The sequence below is a fragment of the Scyliorhinus torazame genome, chromosome 6, assembly GCF_047496885.1.
Source record: "Scyliorhinus torazame isolate Kashiwa2021f chromosome 6, sScyTor2.1, whole genome shotgun sequence".
NCBI lineage: Eukaryota > Metazoa > Chordata > Chondrichthyes > Carcharhiniformes > Scyliorhinidae > Scyliorhinus > Scyliorhinus torazame.
In genome coordinates, this window is record NC_092712.1 from 118,139,266 (window position 1) to 118,162,668 (window position 23,403).

The 23,403-nt window shown below is 46.5% G+C and overlaps 1 protein-coding gene across 1 annotated transcript in view; it reads right to left on the reverse strand.

The window, feature by feature from the left end:
- dnah5l (dynein, axonemal, heavy chain 5 like) overlaps window positions 1-23,403 on the reverse strand; it is a 585,621-nt gene that overhangs the window by 290,195 nt on the left and 272,023 nt on the right. The window contains exons 33-38 of the mRNA XM_072508719.1: window positions 20,972-21,100; window positions 12,794-12,993; window positions 11,966-12,119; window positions 6,540-6,806; window positions 4,689-4,817; window positions 2,068-2,283 (exon numbers count right to left, since the gene is read on the reverse strand). Coding sequence (XP_072364820.1) covers window positions 2,068-2,283; window positions 4,689-4,817; window positions 6,540-6,806; window positions 11,966-12,119; window positions 12,794-12,993; window positions 20,972-21,100 — 1,095 coding nt within the window. The remainder of the gene's footprint in view (window positions 1-2,067; window positions 2,284-4,688; window positions 4,818-6,539; window positions 6,807-11,965; window positions 12,120-12,793; window positions 12,994-20,971; window positions 21,101-23,403) is intronic.

The following is a 23,403-nucleotide window of genomic DNA, read 5'->3' on the forward strand; positions in this document are numbered from 1 at the left end:
AATTGATATAATGAAAATGAGGTTTGGAACATTGTTATGTTTTGTGGCTGTGTCTTTAATTTCAGGGTGTATGAAGGGGTCATGTGACCTGTTACGTTAATTTCTTACACCAATCCGTTTTTCCCTCACAATTGTCACCCCGTCCCCCACTCCACCCCACTAAGGCCATCTGATCCCTGTTCCTAGTTGTCCTTTGACACATTAAGGGTAGCACGGTAGCATTGTGGATAGCACAATTGCTTCACAGCTCCAGGGTCCCAGGTTCGATTCCGGCTTGGGTCGCTGTCTGTGCGGAGTCTGCACATCCTCCCCATGTGTGCGTGGGTTTCCTCCGGGTGCTCCAGTTTCCTCCCACAGTCCAAAGATGTGCAAGTTAGGTGGATTGGCCATGATAAATTGCCCTTAGTGTCCAAAATTGCCCTTAGTGTTGGGTGGGGTTACTGGGTTGTGGGAATAGGGTGGAGGTGTTGACCTTGGGTAGGGTGCTCTTTCTAAGAGCCGGTGCAGACTCGATGGGCCGAATGGCCTCCTTCTGCACTGTAAATTCTATAAAAATTGATTCCCCCTAATCTACCATTAACACATTCTGATCTCTTAATGTGCCGCTATCAACACCCTTCTTAGCCATGATCACCACTATTTACATTCCCTTTGTCTTTTTGTCCACGACATCTTTGTCAATCTCCACCTACCACTGGCCCTCTATCCAGCACCACTGCTCCTCGCCACCCACAGCAATATAAATCTGATCCTATTTCCAGTTCTCTCTAGCTTTGACAAAGAGTCATCCAGACTCCAAGCGTTAGCTCCATTCTCTCTCCACAGATGCTGTCAGACCTGATGGGATTATCCAGAATTTTCTGTTTTTGTTTCAGATTTCAGCATCTGCAGTAATTTGCTTTTATCTGAGGTCTTCCTGAAAACAGGCCTGGATGACCTGACTATTAAAGATTAACTGGAGGCCCAGGTTGTTTTGTTGGAAAGTAGTTTTAAGGTGTTCACACTTGGGAGACAATGGCCGCAGCATCGTATTTACTGTTGTTAGACTGCAAGTCTCCAAAATCCCAGGAAGGCGTTGAGAATGTTGGATTGTAAATGATTATACTTTAATCTGTCCTTTTACTTCCAAGCTGGAATAGAGTTTGGGTCAAAAGAATAGCTCATCAGCATTTCTACCTGGGTACAAAGCACATGTGATTAACGATACATGGTGATGGGCTTTGAGAGAGAAAGGGTTTCTATGATGTTCCTGAAAACTCACAAACACAGGAAATGTGCCAGAATCTGGGAGAGACTGAGCAGCTCGAAACAAAAGGTCTCTATAGTTCACCACTTAGAAATGTGGGTGGGCTTGAAAAGACCATGGGGGCGATTCTTTGAGCCCCGCACCCGGGCCGGAGAATCGCCGCAACTGCGCCACGACGCCCCGATGCCGGTGCACGATTCTCCGAGGTGTGGAGAATCGGCGCCATTTGCGGCAGCGCTTTTGACGTGGCGCCGGCTGCGGGCTGCTGGAATCAGCGGGCCCTCCGATTCTCCGGCCCGTATGGGCCGAGCGGCCGCGCCGATGCGACAGAGTCCCGCCGGCGTCGTTCACCCCTGGTTGCTGCCGGCGGGAACTCTGCGCGAAGGGTTGGGGGGGCAGCCTGTAAGGCTGGGAAAAGCGATCCTTCACCGGGGGGGGGCCTCCGATGGGGTCTGGCCCGCGATCGCGGCCCACCGATCGGAGGGCCGGCCTCTCCCCCCGCCCCGGGACTACTTTACTGCGCGGGCAGCCTCTGAACACCGACGCCATGTTGAGTTGGGGCCGGTGCGCTGAAGAAGTCCCCTGCGCATGCGCAGGTTGGCGCGGCACCCATTTGGCAGCGGGAAGGGAGGCTAGAGCGGCGTGAACTGCTCCAGCGCCATTCTGGCCCCTTGTGGCCCCCTGTGGGGGACAGAATCAGTCGTCCCTGTGCCCATTTCGCTCCATCGTGAAGCGCGATGGCGTTCACGACGGCGCGAACACTTGGGCTCCATTTTGGAGAATCGCCCCCCATACGTGAGGATTTAATTAATGGCCATTACCTTTTTATCAACTTTGGCATTATTTAAAGCTTCTTCTGAGTTTCTCGTCCAGATCATCTGAATACCCAGCAAACCTATCTGTGCAGGGAACATGGCCTGAAACTCATATAGTTTGATCTCCTTGTCAGTGATAGCTATTGATGCCTGGCGGATAATACTGTGAATTGTCGTTCTGACCCCAGACAGGAGTTGCGCCAGCCAGACTTCCACATTGCCCTAAAAGGTGAGATAATTAAAATAAATTCCAAATCAGGGCAATAGATAAGATTTAAAGCACAGGTTACAGAAAACATTGCACAGCAGAACTCAATCTACGCACTAATTGTTCAAAATGAAATGCAGTTGCATTATGTCAAACCTCAACAGATTCATTTCCACAATCTTTTAATTTTCAACACGTTCATGTGAGACAATAAATTAAACTGTACACTTCATTTCCAATAAGGTGTGGGAATGAACAAATAAAGCACTCGAAAATAATCCATAATCCCCGGCAGAACAATAATCAGAAAAGCCAGTAGAATGTTGAACTATGGAGCCAACAAAAAAAGGAAGTTGAAATCTGAAATCAAATTCTACAATGCTCTACTTTCCTTGAGACACAATTCAAGTGCTGAAGACAATGCACGGAAAAGGCATGAAGCTGATCCCTAACACTTGGGATACTAGGGTGCTCCATCGGAGCAAGGGTCGGTGCAGACTTGATGGACCGAATGGCCTCCTTCTGCACTGTAGGGATTCTCTGATTTGCGGACTTGTGGCTTAGTCCAGGTGGTTTCTGAGGAGTGACCATATGGAGGCTTTAAAATAATTAATGTCATGGAAAAAGAAAACCCAGAATATATTACATAAATTTGGAGAGTAGAATTTGGAAACACAGGTTCTAACTAGTATAAGGTAAATTTCAGGACAGATATCAGGAAATTGATCATCACAGAAAAAATGATTAACATGGAGAATTGACTCCCGGAAACAAATTTTCATTTCAGGAGGGGGAACTCACTAGTCAGAACATTTCTAGGTCCCAAACCTGCACTGCATCAATGTCAGTGGCATAACACAATTTTCAAAGTGTCTGCTACTAATTAGTCCAGAACTGGGGGCGGGATTCTCCGCAATCGGCTCAATGTCCGCCGACAGGCGCCAAAACCGGCGCGAATCAGTCCGGCATCGCGCCGCCCCAAAGGTGCGGAAGGACTGATTTCTGCCCCGCCAGCCGGCGGGAAAGGCCTTTGGTGCTGCGCCAGCTGGCGCGGAACTGACTTTGCCGTGCAGCGCATGCGCGGGAGCGTCAGCGGGCGCTCACGGCATCCCCGCACATGCGCAGTGGAGGGGGTCTCTTCCACCTCCGCCATAGTGGAGATCATGGCGAAGGCGGAAGGAAAAGAGTGCCCCCACGGTATAGGCCCGCCCGCGGATCGCTGGGCCCCGATCGCGGGCCAGGCCACCGTGGGGGCACCCCCTGGGGCCAGATCGCACCGCACCCCCCCCCCAGGACCCCGGAGCCCGCCCGCACGACCTTGTGCCGCCGGTAAGAGAGGTGGTTTGATTCTCGCCGGTGGGACAGGCATTCCAGCAGCGGAACTTCGGCCCATCGCGGGCCAGAGAATCGCCGGGGGGGGGAGGCGCCCGCCAACCGGCGTGCGCGATTCCCACCCCCGCCGAATATCTGGTGCCGGAGAATTCGGCAACCGGCAGGGGCGGGATTCACGCCAGCCCCCGGAAATTCTCCGACCCGGCGGGGTGTCGGAGAATCCCGCCCTGGGTTTCTCACCCAATTATGGGTACAGGCATGGGTAGGAGGCAGGGCTATGCATGGAGGGATCATTTAAAAGGCAAAAGGCTGCCACAAATGAGTTTTCCATTGCCTTTGCAAATGAATGAGCAGGAAGAGCAGAGGGCCATCTCCAGGTAGTGTCACATTTTTCTGATACTTCCCTTCATGTCCTGTGGTGAACAGGAGAACTGTGCTCTTCCCTCCATCTGGAAAAAGAGATAAAACAAGCCAGCAGTCTCACCTTCCTCTCAAAGTCGAAACACCTCTCCTCACAAATTGACGCCTCTCAGCTCTACCGATGGAAACCTTGTTGCATGAGCAACTGGGTTTGAAGCTCCCATTTTATGAAACCTTTTCACACTACAGTCGTAAGCATGTATAGCTCCTCGCTGTGCTCGTGACAACTATGCTCAAATGTGTCCCAAAACCTGTGTGTTCATTACGTTTGTCATTTGAAAATTGCTAACTGTTGCTTCCCATATCCCTGATGATCTTTGCAATGAGCTCAACAAATAATTACTTTGAGGTGTGCGGATTTCTGGCTCCCGTCTTCCCTTCCTTTGAAAAGCTAATCACATCACTGAGGCATCAGGAGCCAGTAGCCCTTTCTGAGTGTGTGTTTTTCTGGACCCACCCGCACCTCAATTCGATCCCATGGGGGACTGAAATTCAGCCCTGGATGCAGGAAGCAGCTAAAAAACATAGAATTAATAACAGGCAACTCGTGACTGCAATGGGGAGCATTTTAAGGTCTTTCTGAAAGGGTGAGCTGAGAAGGGCCGACTTATTTTTTTCACCTATAATTGTCCTACAATCCATTTTGAGCTGGCACATGTTTTCTTACCTGGGCTATAACTGATTCATTCAGGTCAACTTTTTCTCCCTCCTGAGATTCAAAGCGGAGGATCTGGTCGTAATTTGTTTCGTTGAACCCCACTCTATTCACATTGTCAAAAAGACTGAGCAGGTGAGCCTGAAACAATCAAAATGTTTTCTTTTAATATGTCTGAAATTCATTCAATCATTCATGTGTGCTCTGTCTGAAGGCAGGTGCTTGGCTCATTTTCTGCTGATGCTTCATCCTGAGCAGTGCTCCTTCTGTGGCAGTTTGCCACCGCCTTCTTCTCTCAGGGGGTAGGTCGAGGGCGCAGATCCCAAATTTACATCAGCGTGAACAGGACTTGAAATCACACTGTTGACTTTATTCTGAACCACACAGCAACCATTTGCCAACTGAGAAAACCAGCCCTCATGTCTAAAATTTTTTAATATTTATGTCAAACATCATTTTACAATGCATTTTCAGTATGTTTTAAAATGATTCAGAATTCTCCATTTCTGAATGTAATATTTTCCTCCTACATTTGTAACTTTGATTGTGATCATATGGGTTGTCAGTACATTTAGGTAGATGTTAGGGTTCAAAACCTCCTCCATGTTCCGCAGATCTTCCACCATAACTGGAAAACCAGGGGCGGGATTCTCCGACACCCCGCCGGGCTGGAGAATCGCTGGGGGGCGGCGTGAATCCCGCCCCGACGCCGGCTGCCGGATTCTCCGGCGCCGGTTGGCAGCGGTCCCCCCCCGGCGATTCTCCAGCCCGCGATGGGCCGAGTGGCCGCCCGTTTTCGGCGGATCCCGCCGCCGTAAAATTCACCAGGTCCATCCCGGCAGGACCTGGTTCTGCAGGCGGCCTGTGGAGTCCTCGGGAGGGGGGGGGGGTGGACGCGGTGGGATCTGGCCCCCATGTGGCCTGGCTCGCGATCGGGGTCCACCGATCCGCGTGCGGGCCCGTGCCATGGGGGCACTCTTTCCCTCCGTGCCAGCTGGTGTAACAGTCTGCCACGGAGAAGAACTCCCCTGCGCATGCGCTGGCATGACGTCAGCACACGCTGGTGCTCCCACGCATGCGCCGGCCGGCGGAGGCCCTTCGGCGCCAGCTGGTGCGGCGCCAACCCCGCCGGCGACGGCCTAGTCCCTGAAGGTGCGGAGGATACGCCACTCCTCGGCGCCAGTACGGCCCACCCCGCCGGGTAGGAGAGAATCCCGCCCCAGGAGTATACCTCATAATACCTAGATATAGCTCTTGGATCAGGGTATTGAATTTGATGATCAGCCAAGATCATAATGAATGGCGGAGCAGGCTCGAAGGGCCGAATGGCCTACTCCTACTTCTATTTTGTATGTATGTTTCTAAGTATGTTTCTATGAAATGCGACCGAGACCAGGTTGCACTGGCTTCTGACATTTCCTGAAGGTTTCACATTTACCTTGAAGTGACAGAAAATCAGTTGGTCTTTAAAAAGCAAACTGACAGCTGAAAGCAGTGCCAGGCGCAGAAACTCTACACCAATAGTTAAAACTCCAGAGACATACCGGGCAGGTACCTCAGTATACCAATGGAACCCAGCTTTCCAAGTGAGTTGTAAGACAGTGGCCGCCACAGGAATGCCTGTGTGTGCCCTGGGTGGAGGTCATGACGTCAAAAGAGGGCAGAGCAAAAAAAAATGTTCAGCATAACTGCCCTCTTGCTCGTAACTGAGGAAATATTTTTCATCATACTCTAATTATCCTCATGAGAAACTGTATGCATAAAATAAACAAGTTGGAGTCGTGATGTTGAAAATATATAACCGCAAGTTTATAATCTGCACAGAAACAAGGGATCCCAGAGATCAGATTAAAATAGTTTTACCTGTATAGTGTGCGAGTCGGAGGCTTGACCAAGGATTTCCAGCAGAGCAGGGTCAGAAACGAAGAAAAATCTGGGAAATAAAAGTCGTTTCTTTTCCAAGTACCCTGTAAGCGATTTCTGGCACATCTCTAGCTGCTCTAGTAAATGTGGTAAAAGCTGAGCTAAAGTCTCGTCGCCTACACAGCACTGCACAATGTTTGTATTGTCATGAGCTCTCTGCATGATCTTCTGCCATGATTTATCAATGTTTTGAAATCTTTTGGCCTCCTGAGCAGAGAAAAGGGTTAGTTTCAACTAAAATAATTACAAGCAAGTTTTCTTTTTTAAAACAAAGAGTGCCCACATATTTTTTTCCAATTAAGAGGCAATTTAGTGTGGCCAATCCCCCACATCTTTGGGTTGTGGGGGTGAAACCCGCGCAGACATGGGGAGAATGTGCAAACTCCCGGGACCGGGATCGAACCCAGGTCCTCAGCGCTGTAGGCAGCAGTGCTAACCACTGTGCCACTATGCCATCCAATTATAAGCAAGCTACAGATTGTAATATTTCATTTTAAAATGTTTTATTTGAAGACTTTTTTTTCCAAGTAGACGATAAAATCTAATAGAATATAAAAAATGTGAATATGGAGAATTAATCATAGAAAACAAGGAAATGTCAGAGGAGTGATATTTTGTGGTTTTCTTCACTGTAGAAGAATTAGAAAACTTCCCAAAGACACTTTAAAATCAAGAGGTGAAAGAAAGGGAGAAATTTAAAGCCATCACCATAGGAAAGGTGCTGGGAAGAATTACAGCTAAAGGCTGATAAATCCTCAGGATCAGATGGCCTGCATCTTAGGACCTTAGCAGCAGTAGCTGCAGAGAAGGTAGAGGCATTGGTTATAATCTTCCAAAATTCCTGAGATTACATAATGGGGTTCGATCTATGGAGGGAGTGTGGGAGGGAAGGGGTGGGGTGATTGGGTTTTCTTTGTCTTTGTTTATGGGGAGAATGAGAGGAGAGACGGAGGGGTGTTGATGTGGCGCAGTTGGTTAAGAGGTGATGGCGGCAGTCATCTTGGGGAGAGCCCAAGGGTGAGCGAGGCATGGACCTGGTGGAGCTGGCTAAAGGGGGTTATGGGTTGATTGGTGAAAAGGGGGGGGGAACCCCCTGACCAGGTTGATTACGTGGAACATGCGGGGTTTAAATGGCCCAGTCAAAAGGTTGCACGTTTTTGCACATTTAAGTTTAAAGGCAGATATTGTGTTTCTTCAGGAGATGCACCTGAAGCTAGATGATCAGACATAGCTTAGGAAGGGCTGGATGGGGTGGGTGTTCCACTCGGGTTGGATATAAAGATGATGGGGTGGCGGTGCTGGTAAACAAGAGGGTGTCCTTTGAGGTCGGCAGTAACCGATCCTGAGGGTAGGTTCGTGATGACTAGTTCGAGGGGTCATCTGTGTTCCAGCGAATGTATATGCCCCAAATTGGGATGATGTGGATTTCTTGAGGCAGGTTCTAGGGAAGATTCCAGACCTGGAGACACACCGGCTGATTATGGGGGGGGGGGGGGGGGATTTTAATACGGATCTGGATCCTAGGTTGGACATGTATGGGGAGCTGATGAAAAGTGAGTATGCCCCGTGGAGGAAGTCAGGCGCAAGTGGGAGGAGGAGATTGGGGGGTATTGGGGGCCGCAGTTTGGAGGGAGGCTTTGCCAAGGGTGAACAAAGAACAAAGAACAAAGAAATGTACAGCACAGGAACAGGCCCTTCGGCCCTCCAAGCCCGTGCCGACCATACTGCCCGACTAAACTACAATCTTCTACACTTCCTGGGTCCGTATCCTTCTATTCCCATCCTATTCATATATTTGTCAAGATGCCCCTTAAATGTCCCTATCGTCCCTGCCTCCACTACCTCCTCCGGTAGTGAGTTCCAGGCACCCACTACCCTCTGCGTAAAAAACTTGCCTCGTACATCTACTCTAAACTTTGCCCCTCTCACCTTAAACCTATGCCCCCTAGTAATTGACCCCTCTACCCTGGGGAAAAGCCTCTGACTATCCACTCTGTCTATGCCCCTCATAATTTTGTATACCTCTATCAGGTCGCCCCTCAACCTCCTTCGTTCCAGTGAGAAAGTGCATGTATCCTCGTTGTGTGCTAGGCTAAGTCTTATCCAATTTAAGGTGGTGCATAGAGCCCACACTATGGTGTTCAGGATGAGTCAGTTCTTTTCGGGGATGAAGGATAGGTGTGGGCGGTGTGCGGGGGAAGAGGACGGCAAACTATGTCCATATGTTTTGGGCATGTCCGAGGTTGAGGGAGTTTTGGAAGGGATTTTAGAACATAAGACATAGGAGCAGAATTAGGCTTCATGGCTCATCGAGTCTGCTCCGCCATTCAATCATGGCTGATATTTTCTCATCCCCATTGTCCTGCCTCGTGATTCCTGAAAGATCATCACCAATGCCTCCACAATTTCCTCAGCTATCTCTTTTAGGACCCTGGGATGTAGTCCATCCGGTCCAGGTGACTTATCCACCTTCCGACCTTTCAGTTTCCCCAGAACCTTCTCCTTAGTAATGGTCACTGCACTCACCTCTGCCCCCTGGTTCTCCTGGAGCTCTGGCATCCCACTGGTGTCTTCCACCGTGAAGACTGATGCAAAGTAACCATTCAGTTCATCTGCCATTTGTTTCCTATTATTCAGGCATAATGTCGAAGATTTTGGGAGTAGAGGTAGCCTCGGGTCCGGAGGTGGCGATATTAGGAGTGTCAGAGTATCCAAGAATACAGGTGGGGAGAAAGGCTGACGCCTTGGCTTCCATGATATCCCAGAGACAGATTTTGTTGTGTTGGCGAGACTCGGAGCTACCAAAGCCAGGAGTATGGGTGAGTGATTTGGAAAAAATTAAGTTTGCCATTCAAGGAGTGGAGGAGCGGGTCACCTTGAGGTGGAAGTTGTTTATCAACTTCGTATTGAGTGCCTTCAGTTCCTTCTTCCAGATCATTAATGTATATTGTGAAAAGTTGTGGTCCTAGCACAGACCCCTGAGGCACACCACTAGTCACCAGCTGCCATCCTGAAAAAGACCCCTTTATCCCCACTCTCTGCCTTCTGCCAGTCAGCCAATCCTCTATCCATGCCAGGATCTTTTCCTGAACACTATGAGCTCTTAACTTATTTAGCAGTCTCCTATGCAGCACCTTGTCAAAGGCCTTCTGGAAATCTAAATAAATCCGTCCACTGGTTCTCCTTTGTCTAACTTGCTCGTTACCTCCTCAAAGAACTCTAACAGATTTGTCAGGCACGACCTCCCTTTGACAAAGCTGTGCTGACTCAGCCATTAATAATCTGGAAGAAGGAACTGAAAGGATATCATGGAAGCAGGGTTGGGGCGGGTAGATGTTTACTTTTTGTTTGGAGCGGTGCGGCGATAGGTTGGAAAAGGGAGGCGGGTACCAGGGTGACAGCGAGATGAGTGGGAGCTGTTGCTGGAGGGAATGTAGGGAGGAGGAGGGGTTTGTTACCATTGCCACAGTTGGCTTTTGTATTTTTGTGGTTATGTATATATTTAAAATGCCTTCAATTTTTAAATGACTTTGATGAAGGGTCTGCAGGTATAGTTTCTAAATTTGTTGAAGACTCAAAGAAAGGTAGGAAAGTAAGTTGTGAAGACGACATAAGGAGGCTACAAAGGAATATAGATCGGTAAGTTAGGCAAAGTTCTGACAAATGGAGTGTAATATGGGAGAAGGTGAAATTGCCCATTTTGGCAGGATATAAAACAAGCATATTATCTAAATGATGAGAGATTGCAGAGCCCTGGGATGCAGAGGGGTCTGCATTCCTCTTCCATGAATCACAAAAGGTTAGAATGTAGGTACAGAAAGTACTTAGGACAGCTAATAGAATGTTATTGTTGTTGCTTGGGGATTGAATACAAATGTAGGGAGATAGTGGGCGGGATTCTCTGACACCCCGCCGGGTCAGAGAATCACCGGGGGGCAGTGTGAATCCTGCCCCGCCGCTCCGACGTCGGCTGCCGAATTCTCCGGCGCCGGCTTTCAGGCGGGGGCGGGGATTGCGCCGTGCCGGTCGGGAGCTGTTGGTAGAGGCCCCCTCGGCAAGTCTCCGGGCCCCAATGGGCCGAGCAGTCGGCCGTTTTCAGCCAGTCCTGCCGGCGTGGGTTAGACATGGTCCATACCAGCGGGACCTGGTTTGGAAAGCGGCTAGCGGAGCCCTCGGGGGGGGATCCGGCCCTGGGGCGGGGCCTCCACGGTGGGCTGGCCCGTGATCAGGGCCCACCGATCTGCGGGCGGGCCTGTGCCGTGGGGGCACTCTTTCCCTCTGCGCCGGCCTGTGTAAGGCTCCGCCATGGCCAGTGCGGAGAAGAAACCCCCTGCGCATGCGCAGGAAACACGGCAGCGGTTCTGCGCATGCGCCAACTCGCACCATCCGGCGGAGGCCCTTCGGTGCCGGTTGGCGCGCCGCCAGCCCCTCCAACGCCTGGCCTAGCCCCAGAAGTGCGGAGGATTCCACATCTTCCTGGCGGCTCGATGCCAGAGTGGTTCACGCCGCTCTTTGGCGCCGGTACGGGCCGCCCTGCCGATTCCGGGAGAATCCCGGCCAATGCCTCAGTTATACAGGGGATTGGTGACACCACATCGGGAGTACTGTGTACAGGATTGGTCTCCTTATTTAAGGAAGGACGCAAATGCATTGAAAGTAGTTCAGAGAAGGTTAACTCAACTGACAGATGGAATGGAAGTGCTGTCTTATGAGGAACGGTTGGACAAGCTAGGTTTGTATGCACTGGCATTTAGAAGAATAAAAGGTGACTTGATTGAAACATATAAGATCCTGAGAGGTCTTGACAGGTTGGATGTAGAAATAATGCTTCCTTTTGTGTGAGAATCTAGAACTAGAGGTCACAAAGATTCACGATCCTCTGAGAGTGAAAAATTCTCTTCACCTCTGTCTTAAACGGGCGACCCCTATTATTAAAGACAGAAATTAGGGGAATTTCTTCCTCTCAGAGGATCGTAAATCTTTGGAACTCTCTTCCTGAAAAGGTGGTGGAAGCAGAGTCTTTGAAAACTTTTTAGATAGAGCTAGATAGATTCTTGATAAGCAAGGGGGTAAAACGGTCTCGGGGGGTAGGCAGGCATGTGGAGTTGAGGTCACAATCAGATCAGCCATGATCTTGGAAAACAAGAATGGTGGAGCAGCTCGAGGGGACAAGCGGCCTACTCCTGCTCCTGAATCTTATGTCGTATGTGAGAATAATCAACATTAGCCAATCATGTTCTTTGCAGATGGACAAAACTTATTTGACCCCTATCATTTTAGACGACAATTGCAAAGAAAGCCGAATTGTAATTTTGAAAGCGCTATATGGAATTCTCAGAAGATTTACTTTCTCAGATTATACAAACCTGCGGCAGTTGTTTTGCAATATCTCCACCAACAAACACAGCTTCCAGGTAAATCCAAAGGTTCTGAACTGTGAGCCAGTTTTCAATTATTTCTGTGGTATTTGAGAGTTTCTGCACCCACTGTTGAATAGTGGGTTTGAATGGTGCATTGTACCTAGCAGCAAAGCAACCACATCTTTGAGAAACTCATTCACAGCAAAATAAATGCTTCAACAATAATATAGAAAATATTTTTACCATTTATGTTTCTGACTTTTTCTTTGTGTCACTTGTTAAAATAAAACAAGTTGACTGGACAAATTCTATCCATTTCCTTCAGAATTTTGAAAATTTCAAAAGAAGCTTCATTTGGAAAACAAGTTAAAAGTGTTTTGCTGCCCTGAGGGTTTCACCTAAATGTGCTAAATGCAACAGACCAGGAGAAGGACGTGCTCAGAGTCATAGCGATGACCTAAGGTTGGATGACTCAGCCACAGGCATGAGCAATGACATGGAACAAATATATTCAAACCTTTAATCTTTGAATAGATAATTAAACCTGAAGCCAAGTGTGAACTGTAGCATTCTTCAGTAGAAATAACTGTATATTTTAAAACATCTATTACATTTTCCAACCTAAAGTAAATATCAGAAAGGCTATTACAATATTTTAGTGAATGAGTACAGGAAAATTATTTAATAGCTGTATTTCAATATTTCAATTGAAAGATATTTACATACCGTTTGATCTTTATCTTTATGTTTCAGTCAGGTGAAGCCTTTAACCAATTTATGATTCAATTCCATTATTGTGTGCATTACAAAAAATATACACTATTATCCAATTACCTGTTACTCATTAATGAGCCAAGTATCATCAGACTGTCTTCCATGAGTGCAATATTCTCTGTGGTATCTGATCCTTTCAGGAGCAACTCGCCCCTCGTCTTGAATGGGGCAAAAGTAAGGACATGTCCACTCCATTCATTAATTACAGCTTTCAGCTTCGCTTCAATATCCTTTTCCTTTCCAGCACTAATACAAATGTCCTAGAAAATATATTTATTTATTTAGTAGCTGGTGCATTACATTCATTGTAATGTCCATTAAATTTAGATTTTGTTTCTGGTAAGATTATTTTTATTTATTCTCAGAATATGGACATTAATGGCAAGGCTGAGATTTGTTGGTAGTCAGCCTTCTTTCTGAACAATGGCAGATTTGTCTAGGTACAGTTGAGTGGCATGTTAAGCTTTGGATAATTATTTGTAGAGAAACGGTTAGCACGCTTATCGTAAAGGAGCTTTGGGAGGAGGGTTGAGGCGGGGGGGTGGGGGGGTAGGGGGGTCGTTGAGACTAGCTGAAATCTGAAGGTTTCATGTTCTCCATTACTGACACCAACTTTTTATTTCCGGATTTTTAAAATCAAATTTTAATTCTAAAATTCTCAAATTTGAACTCAAATTTTCTGGATTATTAGTCTAGATTTTGAGAACGCTAGTCCGGTAAACACTAGTCTGTGAAAACATGTGACCGCTTCGCCGTCCCTTTCAGCCCCCTCAAGTGACCCGCCTGTTTGGGGGCTCCCCACCCCTTCCCTGCTGATCAACCATATCCCATTTTAGGACTGAATCCGACCAGTGTCACGCGATCCTCCAGGCCCACATTCGGATGTCCACCGTCACCACTCCCTTTCCAACTGTGTCACACCAAACACACCCTTGACAGCACCTTTTCTACCCCTCCCCCAACAAGATAACAGCCCCATCCCCCTCCCCTACACCAACTACCTGACCACCCTAAGCTGTGCTTCCATTAACCAGCCCGCCCAGCCAGCATAGCAGCCCCCGCCCAAGGCCTCCCAACCTCTTAACCCCCCAGATCCCACCCCCCCCCCCCCCCCCCCGCACCCCCCGTCCACAGTCCCTCAGGAAACAAAGAAACAGAAAAAGGTGCACTTAACCTTGATATTCCCCAACCACCTCGCCACCAAGCCCAACAAAACATTTCAAAGGAGAAAAAGTTCTCCCAACAACCACCAAAGGAAAACAGCTCCTCACACCTCCTCCAAAGTTCAATGGTCCTCCTTCCCTGGCCAGTACACTGTCTCTCAAACCTCCATCACCTCCTCTGGCGTCATGATAATGATAATGTTTATTGTCACAAGTAGGCTTACATTAACACTGCGATGAAGTTACTGTGAAAAGCCCCTAGTCGCCACATTCCGGCACCTGTTTGGGTACACGGAGGGAGAAGTCAGAATGTCCAACTTACCGAACAGCACATCTTTTAGGACTTGTGGGAGGAAACCAGAACACCCGGAGGAAACCTACGCAGACACGGGGAGAACATGCAGACTCTGCACAGACAGTGACCCAAGCCGGGAATCGAACCTGGGACCCTGGAGTTGCAACGTCACCCAGAGGTGGGCCTGGTCCAGCACTCCAAACTTCACTCCCTTCTTGAAGTGGGCAGCCTTGACCCGATTAAACCCAGCCCTCCTCTTCGCCAGTTCTGCGCCCAGGTTTCGGTATATCCGTAGCTCGTTATCCTCCCAGGTGCACTTCCTCGCCTGCCTTGCCCACCGAAGAACCTTCTCTTTGTCCAGGAAGCGGTGCAACCGCACCCCCCTTGGTGGCTCGTCCACCTGTGGCCTCCTCATCAGCGCCCTGTGCATTCAGTCGACTCGAGAGACCAATCAATGGCCCCCTCCATCAGCTTTTCTAGCACCTTGGCTACATACCTGCTGGCCTCCACTCCTTCAATGCCTACAGGAATCCCCACGATCTACAGGTTTTGCCTTCTGAAGCGTTCTAAAGATCTTCCACTTTCTCCTTCAGCCTCTTATGGGTCTCCCGCATCACCCCCATCTCGGCTGCCATCGAGGCGACCTGTTCCTCGTGCTCCCCCAAGACCTCCTGCACATTTTGGATTGCCTGGCCCTGGGACTCCAGCTTCTACTGCACACGGTCAATCCCTGCTTTCAGCGGCTCGACCACCATGTCTAAGTCCTGCAGGGCTTCCCTTCTCTGCTGGCTGAACTTCTCATTTAAGAAGTCCACCAGCTGCTCCGTTGACCACTGGGCGGGCAGAACAGACCCTTTGCCCTCTGCCACCTTGACCTGTGGCTCACAAAGATTCTCCTGCTCCACCAGCTCCCTTCTTCTCGATCCACTCCTAGTTTTTTCCAAGATCCATCCGCCAGCCACACCAGAGGAGTTACACTCGGACGCCTACATCTCTTTCCATCCAAAATTACACCCCTCAAATGGGGAAAGGATTGAAAAATTCCACTTTGAGCAGGAGCTACAAAATGTGCAACCGCTCACACCATGGACTCCATCGGAAGTACACACATTTATAGGGTTGTAGGAGTAATAGATTTTTTCAAAAAATGACTTGTGAATGGGTGTTTCTTTCTGAGTAGTTCCACACATGCCAATGTTACTACATTGTTTATTAGGTCTATACACAGTGTATACTGGGTGAATGAACAGTGAAGGTATGAGGAGCCACTGGGGTGGATAGGGGGCATGACTAGGCAGGAGGGCTATAAGGGTGTTATAAGTTTTAGTTACCGTTGTATGAAGAGTCAAAAGTCCTGTTCCTTTTCACCAAACACCATTTATTTCACTTCCACCGCCTCTGCACAAAACTCTAACAACACCCTGACACAAGGGCCACCTGAAGCCCCTTTACATATCAGTGTCAATCATTGGATACTTAACATAAATGAGACTACTAATTGCAATGTCTCTTAATGCATTACTTAACTCTTAACCCATTACTTAACAGTCTCCCCTTCCTTGGAGAAAAAAATAATTAGGTGAAAACAAAATTTAAAGAAACTCAAAAACACACACGCAATTTCCCCCCTTCTTTTTTTTTCAAAATTTTTTTTGGGGAAGAAAAAAAGTCACAGAAACAGGCGCCCTTCATTAACAATATCCAAAAGTTACATTTCTGTCAATATCTGAGATATATAAAAGGCCATATCCACCGCCTCTACAAAGCTTAACGTCTCAGCATCCAAAGTGCTTTTGACCACTTTCCTTATTTTCTTTGTTTCCCACATAAGAGGGCAACATTTACCATTGTTCCCCAAGAGGAAAATTATAAAACCTCCTGTGCTTGATTTGCATAGGACTCATCACTATAAACTATGAATTTCAAGTACCTATGGTCACCTAAAACCGGGAACCTCAAAACACACTCCTGCATTTTTAGTTTGGCCAAACGCTTTATTTGCTCTTATTATGTCTTCCACTTTGGGATCATTCATTTTTGTACTCAACTCTAAGACATCAAAACTCACGACCAGTCTAGTCTGTCTACCTAACCAATTCAGTTGCCCAATCAAACTTTGCAGTTGCTCTTTTTCCATCTTTGAAACCTTGCACCTTTTTGTGAAAACCCGGCCACGACTAATTGCTATTGGGCTGATGCTTTCCAAATAAGATTGCTGACGTAAAGTTGCTCCTAACTTAGTCTGTCTGATTTCCAGTCCAATATATTTAAATGCACCGGAAGCCTGACTTCTGACCCTGAATTCTTTCCTCAAACCAGAGATTACAAAAGCTTCAAAATCACTAGTCCCACCCCACAAAAATCATTTGACATGCATCATAAAGGTGCCACAAAGGTTCCCTTTATAGTGCCAGTAAAACATTACCGGATCTACTTTCAACTGGTAACAGCCTAGCTTTAGCAAAAGTAACCTTACCAAAAAATACCAGACTTTAGATGCAACATTTAAACCACATACACATTTGTTCAACTTCCAGAATACCCCTTCTGTGTTAGCTGCTTCTTTAGGAGGACGGGAAAAAATGTCTCTTTGGCGCTGATGCCCCTGCAAGAAGGCAGCTTTTATATCTATAGATTTGCATTCCCATGCCTTTGTGGCTAAAAGAAGATCTTTAAAACTAACCTTTCCTGCTGTAGGTGAATCTATCCTTAAATCCTGATCTTCTAAGCTTTCTTCAAATCCCCTTGCCACAAGCCTGGCCTTTGCCTTATAAGTTCCACCCGGAAGAACCTTTTCCGTGCAAATCCATCTGTGGGACAGAGTTCTTTGTCCCCTATCCGGTACTTCCATGTATACCCCAAATTCACTCCAACTATGCAGTGTTGCTGTTCAGCACCTTTGATAACTTTTCATATAATTTATTGGAAGCCACCAAAATCTCACGTGCATGTGGGCTTCTACTCCTATTAGTATTCGTAGTCTTACTCATGTTCCGAGGCCTTATTAAACTACGTCCCCTCTCCCGCCTGGTAACTTATTCTATACTGCTACTGCTTGACCTTTCCTATCTGCTGTGGGATGTCCTTTCAAAATTCTCGACCTTTTCCTGCGGACCTGTTCACTAACTGATGTACTATCTGAACTGGCACTGCGTTTCTGTGACCTCCATTTTTGAACTTTGTGTTCCCAATCCATTGTCTTAACTCCGTCCCCTGAATGCTGTACATTCAACCAATGTTTATACTTTCCAGTGGCCTTCCCTGCTCTAATAACAGTTGCATCCTTCCATTGACTAGACCCTTCAGGCAAGTATGTCACCTTTATACCAACTTTTGGTAGTTGTCCTTTTGGAAAAATGGCCTTATCCCAGATCTTAAGGTCGACAGCCACAATGTCGTTAAAATCCCTGGCCAAAGGTAGGGTTACTATCGGTCGTGCTGGTGTCCTTCTGTACTTCCTACAAACTTCACAGCAATCACTAAACTTCTTCAGCCTCCGAGGCGACGGATGTGCAAATTGCCTGTGCAGTTTTAATACAGCAAGCTTTTTATCAGCGAAAGTCCCATTTTCAATTGCCATTAACACATCCTTAACCACTCTACTTGAAAAATTATTTTTCAGGAATGGAATACAATAGTGGCCCGACCGTTTAAGTTGTAAGTCCACCGTCTTTCCAAAAACTGTTGCCTTATCCTGTTCCATATCCAGTTTCATGTGTGCTTTCTTCATCGACGGTCTGCTCAGAAGCAAAGGTATCTCACTTGATACAACATCTGTGCTAATGAAATGATTCACTCCGGCAATATTGCAAGGGATCACCACTCTTTTCAGCGACTTCAGAGTATTACCACCCCCAAACCTGAAACTTGTGGAACTTTCAAATTCCTTAACCTTGTTACGATTTTCAGCATTCAAAGAGTCCAGGTAACATTTTAACCAGTCAATTCCACACACAGTAGATGTGCAGCCACTGTCCAATACAGCACAATTGAAACATTCTGCAACCAACACCCTCATTACCGGCGTAAAACTGCTTGTCAATAGGACAATGGCTTCTCTCTGAACACTGTCTTTTTCCTCTTCTGACTCTTCCATGTCATGTGTCGCTTCAAACACTCTATCACAACGTTTTGGACAGTTGAAGACATAATGGTATTGAGAGTCACATCAAAAACATTGATTTATCATGCCCCGTGCATTTCTGGGGTTCATCTTCCTACTGTTAGTTCGAACTGGGTTTCTGTCTTCATAATTTACTTGTCTCGATCTCCTTCTATAGTCTTCGACCCTGTTCGTAGCCGTACAATTTCACCATCCTGTTAGTAGTGTATCTTCCATATTCTGCTTTATTGCAGGCTGACCTATTTGAGTCATCAGAGCCATCGGAATCAAATGTTTCCCCAGAAACCTTTTTAAAGCTTTTGTCATCTGATCGAATAAGGTATCCTCATCCGTAAACTGAACTCCTGTCAAAACCAGGAGCCTAGTCATGTTGCTCACTCTAGCACAGTCATGTAATTTAAAGGCCAACACAGACTGTGGAAATTCCAGGTTGTGTTTCTGCAGCCTTTTATATAGTCTGCCAAATTCCATTATATAGTCTTCCATGGCGAATTCCTCTATTTTTGGAACTTATCAAATTCCGACCATGCTTCATACGCACTTAACAAGTCATCTTTCTTGTAAATCTTATCCATATATTGTAATAGAGTCTCCAGACCTTCTTCTGAGTCTAACTCTTCCAATTCCAGCTCAGAAAGCACTTTGTTTCGGATTTTACTGTCATAAGGTAGAGAAAGAGCCAATGCCATACCTTGTTTTCTCTTTCCCAAGGCAGTTACCTTAGTTCACATAACTACTGCATTTCTCCATTGGTCGTACGATTCCCTTTCAGAAAATAAGGGGGGATAGTCATATCCAGCCATCTTTATTCTGGGTTCAGCCATGTATCTTTTTTTTTCCTTCTCACTCACTCCTTGGTTTGATCAGGAAAAGTTATATCTTTCAAACCTTCACATTTGCACAGCAAACATTCTCTGCTACCATTGTTATACGTTTTAGTTACCGTTGTATGAAGAGTCAAAAGTCCTGTGCCTTTTTACCAAACACCATTTATTTCACTTCCACCGCCTCTGCACAAAACTCTAACACACCACCTGACACGAGGGCCACCTGAAGTCCCTTTACATATCAGTGTCAATCATTGGATACTTAACATAAATGAGACAACTAATTGCAATGTCTCTTCATGCATTACTTGAACCCATTACTTAACAAAGGGAACATGGGGTGGTATGAGTTGGCATGGAGAGGGCATGGAAGATGCATGGGGCATGGATAAGACTTTTGAATCTGACTTTGAAAAGGTTCCCAAGTCCTGACTATAGTTCCCGACTTCTCCGACAGGCTGTGAACCACGAAACATTGAGATGTTGGCCTGGCTCCATGAAAACTGAGGTGGGATAGGAGATGCATACCCTCCAAATAGAGCCAGCAAACTTGGATTGCAGGGTGCAGGCTAACCAGATGCACCAACTTCCCACGTCCATATACCTATCTGTGTCTGCAACTCATTAATCTTAATAGCTATGCTCAGCGCATTCACATATATGCATGGTACCTAATTTAAACTTTATTACATTCCCTCTTGGTGATCGACGAGTGACCTGTTCTGGGAATTACTAGTTATGGAAACAGACAAAAGTCTGCCTTAGTTCAAATGAAGAGAATTGGAATTGGAATGGATTTTTCCTCCTATGTTGAACCCTCCTGATAGCTTATTGTTTCCTACTCTAGTAATATCGGTCTGCCCTAATTTTCTTAGCTCCTTGGTACTCCTCTCTAGTATTAATTCCTGGTCCCCACACTACTATCAATTTAGTTTTAACTCTCCCCAATAGAGCAGCAACAAATCACCCCAGAAGGAAATCAGTCCCGGCTCTGTTTACGTGCAACCCATCCAGCCTGTACAGGTCCCATCTCCCCCAAAGCTGATCCCTATGTCCCAATGATCCATAGCCCTCCCTCCTGTACTATCTTTCCAGGATTCATCTGCTCTATCCTCCTATTTCTCTACTCAGTTGCACATGGTACCAGGCGTAATCTGGAGATTACTAGTTTTGACGTCTTGCTCTAATTTTCTACCCAGCTCCTAAATTTTGACTTTAGGACCACATCCCTCTTTATAACTATGTTGTTGATACTGATTTGGACCACGACCACCGGCAGTTCACAGTCTCCACTCAAGTTGTTCTGCAGCCATTCAGTGACATCCTTGACATATAATCCTGGATTCACTTCCACGGCTGCAGAAATGCTTATTTGATTCCCTAACCATCATGGGACTCCTAGTAGTGAATTGATAAAGTTGTAGTTAAATCATTTGTTGAGGGAGAACAAAGGAATCAGTCCATGAAAAACAATCATCAGTAAATAAAGCAAAATCCTTTACAAATAAACTGTGATGTTATCATGTGACACAGCGTAAGTTTTAAATGACATTACAAGCTAAATTTACTTCTGCTAATCAAGTCAATTAAGATCATATTTTACCAAAATTATTAACACTTTTTATTTAGGCTGATTCTTTTCCCATGAATTTTGTTTGTAATAAAACTACATTTGCTGGCATGATATAATTGTCGTGAGGAAACCTACTTTGTAAAGTTTCCTGCCTCTCACTAGCAAATTATAGAATAAATCAAAATTAGTGTCTTAACCAGGTTCACTTTTTCGCTGCTTTTGAAAGAAAGTAAAAAGATAGAAAATAAGCACCTTACCTCAATGTCTTCTTTGTATTTTAATAACGGAGCTTCTGTTATGTTTTTGAGACAAAACTGATCAGATTCAACATCAAAAGTATGACCCGTGACCTGTGCAATCCTTTCCCAGTGTCTTAGCATCATAGCCTGCAGAATAAGAAAGAAATACACAATAATTGTAATAAGGTGTTTATAAAGTAAAGTCGCCATAATCCCAGATGACCATAGGCTGCTTTCCCCTTTGAAGGGACCATAAGACATAGGAACAGAATTAGGCCACTCGGCCCATCGAGTCTGCTCCGCCATTCAATCATGGCTGATATTTTCTCATCCCCGTTCTCCTGCCTTCTCCCCATAACCCCTGATCCCCTTATTAATCAAGAACCTATCTATCTCTGTCTTCAAGACACTCAGTGACTTAGCCTCCACAGCCTTCTGCGGCAAAGAGTTCCACATATTTACTCTGGCTGAAGAAATTCCTCCTCATCTCTGTTTTAAAGGATCGGCCCTTTAGTCTGAGATGGTGTCGTCTGGTTCTAGTTTTTCCTACAAGTAGAAACATCCTCTTCACCTCCACTCTATCCAGGCCTCGCAGTATCGTGTAAGTTTCAATAAGATCCCCCTTCATCCTTCTAAACTCCAACGGGTACAGACCCAGAGTCCTCAACCATTCCTCATATGACAAGTTCTTCATTCCAGGGATCATTCTTGTGAACCTCCTCTGGACCCTTTCCAAGGCCAGCTTATCCTTCCTTAGATATGGGGCCCAAAACTGCTCACAATACTCCAAATGGGGTCAGACCAGAGCCTTATACAGCCTCAAAAGTACATCCCTTGTCTTGTATTCTAGCCCTCTTGACATAAATGCTATCATTGCATTTGCCTTCATAATTGCCGTTAACCTTAAGAGAATCGTGAACAAGGACTCCCAAGTCCCTTTGTGCTTCTGATTTCCTAAGCATTTCCCCATTTAGAAAATAGTCTATGCCTAAATTCCTCCTTCCAAAGTGCATAACCTCACACTTTTCCACATTGTATTTCATTTGCAACGTCATTGCCCACTCACCTAGCTTGTCCAAGTCTTCTGCAGCCCGCTTGTTGCCTCAATACTACCTGTCCCTCTACATATCTTTGTATCATCTGCAAACATAGCAACAGTGCCTTCAGTCAGATCCAGAGACTTCTGGTGGTGATTTAACCTGAGGATCACCACACCTAAAACGAGGGACAAGGTTGAGAAGGGGGGGGGCCTTCATGAATAACCTCAGCCTGTATGGAAATTGAACCCTTGGTGGTGGCTTTGTTCTGCATCACAAACAAGCTGTCCAGCCAATGAGCTAAACTGGCCCCAAAACGAATATCAGGAGTGGGATTTGAACTCACAACCCAAGAGGGGACTGCAACTTGAATGTAGCGCCTTAGACCACTCGGCCATCCCAACCCACAAGCTATAATGAAGAATAATTGTTGCTAATCGTTCCTTCTCAAACTCTAATGACTTATTTTTGGTGCAAGTAATAGAATCCGATAAAGGCAGAACATTCAAGAAAGTACATAATACCAACAGAAAATGATTTGGCAGGATCTGCAGAGATAGAAACAGAGCTAACTGATCTACAAGCAGAACTCTGAAAAGTTAGAAATATAGTAATAGGTTTTGATCAAATGAAAGTTGGGGGGTGGAAATAAGGAATAAAGGGAGTCTGTGTTAGGATGAAGAGAAGGGGAGATTAAATAACAAAAGGGTTCATGGTGCAAGGCGAAAGGGAACGGCTTGGAACAAATAAAGAAACAGTGTGTCTCAACATGTCCTCCTTGTATAAACCCAACTTTTGTTTCTATAGATAGGCAAGGCAATACCAGGGGGTAAAGAGTTTTTATAAGCATCTCAAGACGGAGCAAATAACCTTAAAGACCCAAAAGAACTAGAGGCAGATTTACAATGAAACACACAGTATCGAGGCAGAGGGTCCCAACCAATGGGGAGGCCCCATGCGGGCCAGTGTCTGTGGGCACCAATCAGAGCCTGATAACTCTATATTGCTGATAGGCTCAACAAATACAAATGATCCTTTCAGGAGACAATGCAGAGCGGCATCAGACTCTGATTGGTTGACTCCCCTAAGAGCGGGGAAAGAGACTGGTCCAAACATTGAGGCACAGGCATGCACAAGGAACAAGAGACATCTTGAGGAGGAGGGAGCGAGGCAGAGACAGAAGATCCTGTGTTTTACTTTTGCGAAGGCGCAGCCAGCCGGTCTCTCGACCCAGGTCTGATGGCAGGCCAGCCAGCAACAGTGAGGCGGGGCGTGAGACACCTGGCGAAAGACACAAGCCAAGGTGGGCCAGCTGGTCCGCAAGTGTCGAGCAGCGAGGGGAGCAGGTGAGGGACGACTTGATCCCAGGGCTAAGGAGAGCAGGTCAGGCAGCAACAGCGAGCCGAGGCAAAA